Source organism: Atta cephalotes (assembly GCF_000143395.1).
Source record: "Atta cephalotes unplaced genomic scaffold scaffold00062, whole genome shotgun sequence".
Classification (NCBI taxonomy): Eukaryota; Metazoa; Arthropoda; class Insecta; order Hymenoptera; family Formicidae; genus Atta; species Atta cephalotes.
In genome coordinates, this window is record NW_012130126.1 from 928349 (window position 1) to 935024 (window position 6676).

Sequence of the window (6676 nt, forward strand, 5' to 3'; positions counted from 1 at the left end):
AGTAGTAGTAGTAGTAGTAGTAGTAGTAGTAGTAGTAGTAGTAGTAGTAGTAGTAGTAGTAGTAGTAGAGAGAGAGAGAGAGAGAGAGAGAGAGAGAGAGAAAGAGAGAGAGAGAGGGAGGGGGGGCTGTTCCAATTTGTATTAATAACGTTTTCAAATGCAGGCAAATGAGTATAAGATACGGAAATCGGTGAAGTTCTCATCGTCGTCATCATCGTTCTTTACACAAACGACGAACTACAACGTGCAGGCGCATCATCTTCCTTTCTCCTGTTCCTCCGTGCATCCTACGCAATGCTATTAAGCTTTCGGCTTTGGCGAAGAGAGCACTTTCGTCTTAGCTAACTGCAATTTAATTTTAATTATGGTTGAGAGAAACCGGGTTTCCAGCTATAATATCCAGCCTCGGGGAGCAGAGCGCCATGAAATTTTTATCTCATCGAAATGCGCAATAAATCCCGCGATAAAAATCCGCAACGGCTGCATCTCCGCGGAACGATGCGCTTAGCGGTGGAGCGAAGAAGGGTGAAATATTCTCAATGTACACGAAGTGTCGCACGATATAAAAAAGGAAGTTTCTTACGAGACTCAGATTAAGATTAAGATCTTATAATATTCTACAAGTAGAACAGTACGTGCAAAAATATCGTAATAATAATAATACAATAAAATTGTATTCGCATTCAACTTTTTTATACACACCTGCAAAAAAATGCAAACGATATGGCACACAAAAAAATAACTTAAACAGTGAAACGTAAGTAGTAAGCAAATCGACATTTTGGATTTACTACTGCTTTCTTTTGTATGCCATATAATCTTTAGAAAAATTAAAGTTACGTCTCATCTGTGTTGCGGAGGATATCGCGGAGGATATCGTGCCATTACTGATCCGATATTCCTCAGTTTCTCGAAGCCACTTTGCCAGCTAAAATGCTCTCTGTGTATTACATTAACACCTGCTAAGAGCAATTTGATCAGGATAAACGGGCGATCGATTGCGATAACGAACATAATGACGTTTTTGGCAGCCATTTCTTTTGCATGAAGCGCCACGTTTTATGCCTTTATATCAAACTAGAATATAGGAAACGTAATAAAAGAGAGAAGCCTCATTAACTTTCTGCCTAACCCTTCTCTTCCCTTCGTAATTTTGCTCCGCTGTCCGAAAATTTACATGGCCGAAATTTTCTCTCTCCACCCGTAAAGTTGGAATCACCTGGAAATTCGTCGGCGGACCGGATGGGCAGTCAGCTATTTCGACTGACAGTTTAACCAGCTATATAAGAGGTCAGCTCTCGCAATCGCATCTCGTCAGCGACACACCGCGTGATGCATGCCATGTAATAGATGTGAAAATGTCCGCTTGCGTTTGTCGGATCGAATTCGGCCGAAAACGATGCTTATCGGAATTATGATACCGCTCTCCGAATGAACATGAAAAGCAAATCTAACGAGCGAACGCAAATAGGCGCTGGTGCTCCGGTAGCTGGAGCTATTACGATTTCAAAGTGATATCTCTCTCTCTCTCTCTCTCTCTCTCTCTCTCTCTTGCATTTCGCTTTCTTTTTTCATCTCGCAGGATACTTAATTAAGCTACGGAAATACCGAAGTAACGTAAATGGATGTTACGGGGAGATAGGTACGAGCGATTGGAAAAGTTTCCACAATTTTTTCAAAGCTATCTCGCGGGTTGCTAATCAACTCCTTTAACTGCTTCGCAAGCTGCCCATTGCCTTGCTAAAATCTTTCGGATTAAAATGGAAGAAATGATATATAGATTAAAGAAAAAATGTTTATGTAAAAAATGTTTTAATACAATTTAATATACTGTGACACAATAGCAAGGACTCAATACTGATCATTTCGTGAGTCCCATAATTATGCACAATGGTTCATCTTCTTATTTTTCACTCTACAGTTGCTTTCCATTTACATCGATTCTTAGATAATTCTCATTTATGACGTCATAACTGAGTTGAATGCACGTTCCTTTTGCATTCTGACAATTGAGATTTAACTATAAAAACTAGTTTTTACCTATAATTTGCACAAGATCGAGACGATGTGCTTTAAGCCTTGATTGCCAACTCTGACTGTCGACCAATAATGAACCAATCACAATAAGACTGATTCAATGTGATTGGTCCATTATTAGTCGGTAATCAGGTCGGCTTGCAGAATCGGTAGTCTGATACGGACTTTAGTGAGTTTTGTAAACTTATTTTAAAGTGAGGTTATGAACCTATGATGACATGTAATAACTTTTTACCAAAGTAAGCAAATAGTGACATCATTAATATGATAGCATTTTCTCTTGGGATGAGAACACTGAGTGTAACTTCGCACTGCACTGCAGTTGCGTGTAAGTACTGCATCAGTGTTGCATTACACAAGTGTACATACATCATGGTGGTACACTACTTCATGCTATCGTGTTTAATTCTGCTGCCGGTTGACTTCCATTTTCAAATTTTTAATGTCACACTGGCTCTACATCGTCTCTTTGAGATCGTGTAGCAAAATCCTACTTTGTGCATAAAATTTGCACCACACTATAGCCACGAAAACACGTTACACTGAATGAATTCGCCTACCACCAGCCAAAGAAATACCCTGTCTGAGTTGCACTGATGGGCGATAGTGCAGCCAAGGAAAAACACTATGAGTATAAAATACTCAGCTTTAGACTCAATTTCACTTGTATTTAAATGGAAAGCAACTAATGATTCCATCCCCCTCGTGCTTTCACAAAACGATTGTCCAATCGAGGATTTTTTGATTTGGGCAAAGTTCAAAAACGTACGATTCTGTTTCTGTTGCAGACATGAGCATCCTTGTTTTTAATGGTTTTCTATTACTGGGTTTCGTTGTGGCCTCGGTACCGGATGTTTTAGTATTGGGTTCGCCAGGCTCCACGCAACTAGTCAATGGGGACACTCCTATGAAGAAATGCCGATACAACAGGGCCTACTCGATGCTGGAAGCATCCTGCTCGAATTTGGAGTTGCATGATATCCCGACGAATCTAAAGGCTGACATACAGGTAAGATTATCAATAAATATCGTCAATCTGTTCTTATGTTAATTGAATATAATAAATATATATATTACATTTTGTACGAATCAAAAGTCGAAGTGTACATCGAGTATCTTCTCTTTGTTATTTGCAATAATTCGTATAAAATAGAAACTAATAAAAAAGTTTACATTAAACTATACTAAAAATTATAGCAGTCTTTTTTATTTCTCTTCGTTCTCTGTCTTTCCTCTTTCTTTATTTAATTTTATATTATACGCGAAAGATTAAGCAAAACGCTTAATATTAAAAGTTTAAATGAAAAATGTACAAAAGAAGTAGTTCCAACAATAAGAATTAAGATGTATAATAAGAGTTAATAAGAGTTAATAATTAAGATAATTTATTATTTTTTTTTACTTTCAAATTTTTTAACTGTCCAAGTTTCTTTTGCACAGTCGTTATAGTTTTATTATCTCAACTCTTATTATATTAATTCTTACTCTATATCTTAATTCTTATTACTAAAACCTCATATTAAATAAAATAGAATTAGTTATAACTAAAAAAAGTAGAATTTTTGGAATATTATATTAAACATATATTCCCTTTTGTGCTCTCTTGTTTATTTCACGTTATTTACATCAAAAGAGGTAAATCTGGTAACCTTAATTTACAAAGGATACACAAGACTGACTTGCGAGACGGATTGATGTCCCAGCAGGTTAACGCGTGCGCTGTCTTGTAACGCGTACTTCATAATAGCATTACAGAAGTTTCGCTTTATCAATGTCGACGATAAAATATTTATACTTGTTGATACTTTTTCGACGCCTTTGTTGATCACTGTTTTATTTTTTTAACGATATTTTTTTTGCGGTGTGTAATAATACATTACGCGCTTTATGTAATATTAAAGCGATGATAAATCTGTCTTTGAGCCCTTTAATTCGTACATTGTTAACGACTTTATGTGCGAATAATTAATCACTTTCTCCAGTCGGATATTTCTACGGTATCACAACGCGAGCCTTTGTAGCTATAATCTAACGAAATATTTTTGCATGCATGTTCCTTTCCGGAGCTTAAATCTTTTCATCGCTTTCCATGTCCGCTATTTTTCTTTTTCTTTCTTCAATTGTATCCGTCCGATACAACCGTAAATCCCCGTACGTCTACTACTATACTTTCGTACTTTGGTTGGTAAACTTGCCTCCCGATGAATCCCAGGCAAAACTCCAGACATGCTAAATCCGGAGATTGGGTTGTCCAGGGTCACGAGGATGGATGCATTCCGCAATACACTTGAGAAAATTTAGTCGTGCAGAGATATTACCAATGCTCTAACATTTGATCTTTCGTATCGGATGAGCAACCGAGAGTAATTTCATTGCAAATTTTCTTTGACCTGATCCTGAGTTTTCTTCAAGCCACACTTCGTGTCGATAAATAATTTTTTGTAAATAAAAATTCAACTTGATAATATTATAAAAGATTTTAATATCTATTCAGTCTCAATCTCTTATTTTTCGTTTCAAACGAAATTTGTCTTAATAGAATGCTTTTTTTGATTCGATCTTGAATCACTTTATTAAATTGTTATTAAAGAAAACATTAATTTACATTGAAAAATCCTCCATTAAATGTGCACTTGTGGGAATTACATGTAAATCTGTGCAATCACATATATGAATTAGCGCGCATAAAGAGTTGTTTATACATTCAATCGACAAAGCTAACTCGTACGTAGAATTTAATGGATGCGTTCGCAGAAATATCAGACATACTAATTTCAAAGTTAAGTCTGCACGATGTAAACGTTAACAAAGATTCTTTTAAATATCCCAAGATGTTTACAAATGTGTCTCAAATGAAATAAAGAAGAGAAGTAAAGTAGATTTTATCTCATTATTTATCTTATAAGCAGTTCAAATTCTTAAAATAAATAAAGCACCAAGAATAAGTAGTCCATTTTTCAATTAATTTAAAATCTATTTCATCTTAATAGAAGTTGTGTTGAAAATATCTAATATTCTCTCTTTCTCTCTCTCTCTCTCTCTCTCTCTCATAATTATATGAAATAAATAAATTAATCATTCTTGATTAATGAAACACTGCAAGACTTGTAATTTTGCAAATCAGTACGATCGATACCGAAACTCTGTAACAAGCAAAAAGTTGCATGCGAGGTTTATTAAATTAATATATAAATAAAAAGCATTGAAAGATTCGTATATCTCTTCATTGCGTTTACATATCAAGAGTCTTTACATATCAAAGAAATCATAATATCTCGTGTTCTTGTATTATTGAATTAATTACCATTAATTCTTCTCGTTGACCAGCTAATCTGACAAATGCATCTTTACGGAAACAAAGATCTTATTGATAAATTCCGGCCTCTTTCCATCCAACAGAATTACCATTCTTTTTAACTCGAAACGTTTTTACTAACAGAAATCTGATAAATGACGTGAATGGTATGATAATTTTTATTTAAGAAACACATTGCGTGTCTTTAGAAAAGAGCTATTAAAATAATATTTTTGTTTATTTTATTCTTACACATATATATATTATTTATTATTTTTTCATTGTAATTAATGTACCTATTACTAAACTCTGATATTACTGGATATTGAAATTATATATAAGATTTTAACGTTTTCCAATCCAATTTAGTTGAACGATGTATGTTTATTTTTATTTATACAGACAATCTTTTTATAAACATATATATGTTTTCCTGTTTTTGTAATCTTTTTATGTCTTGTTTAATTAATACGCATTTGATGGAAATTTTTGTTATAGGTACTGGATGTTACTGTGAATCGATTGAGAGAGTTGACGAATGATAGTCTGACCTCTTATAAAAGCTTAGCCTATATCTATCTGGGTGACAATTTTATCCAAAATATCGAGGAAGGAGCCTTTGCCAAACAGAAGTATCTGGAAGTGCTAGATCTTTCACAAAACGGTTGTGACACTCTGCCAAAGAGCCTCTTCCAACTGCCGTATCTCCGCACGCTTTATCTCGGTTACAACAAGCTTACCGACTCAGTGTTCAAGATGGAAGTTACCTCGCCCATCCAGATGTTACAGTTGACCAGGAATAAGCTCACCAAGATCCCATATATCGGCCCTCAGCCGACCCTTGTCTCCCTTAACGTATCCGAGAATCTGATCACCTCGGTTGATACCGAGGATCTAGCGCCGTTCTGCTCACTGAAATTGCTCGATCTCTCGCGGAACATAATCAAATTCAACAGCGCTGCGAATGGTTGCGAATGCGAAATGTTGAATGCCTGGGTGAAGCTACATCAGATCAAGATGAAGCCAATTTTTTTCAATTGCACCAACTCGAACATCATAACCGAGGAATGCACCAATTTACAATTCAGCAATCGAACGTACGAATTATATAACCAGTGTTCGAGCATAATACAGCAGAAGGTGGAGACTGAAAAGGCCCGCTCAGTCTGGATACTGGTAGTCACGTGTGTTTCGGGATTCCTTTTCATCGTCTTCACGGTGCTGTGCTGCGTGCACAAGCGGAATCGCAGGCGACGCAGGAAGCAAAAAGAACAACAGCAATTAGCAGCGAACAATGCCAACACTGAGTTACTAAATAGCAATTTGACAACCGGTAATTCGTGA

The 6676-nt window shown here is 35.9% G+C and overlaps 1 protein-coding gene across 1 annotated transcript in view; it reads left to right on the plus strand.

Moving 5' to 3' along the window:
- Positions 1 to 6676, plus strand: part of LOC105623672 (leucine-rich repeat-containing G-protein coupled receptor 5) — an 87340-nt gene extending 80664 nt beyond the window's left edge. The window contains exons 2-3 of the mRNA XM_012205054.1: positions 2826 to 3046; positions 5831 to 6676. Coding sequence (XP_012060444.1) covers positions 2826 to 3046; positions 5831 to 6676 — 1067 coding nt within the window. The remainder of the gene's footprint in view (positions 1 to 2825; positions 3047 to 5830) is intronic.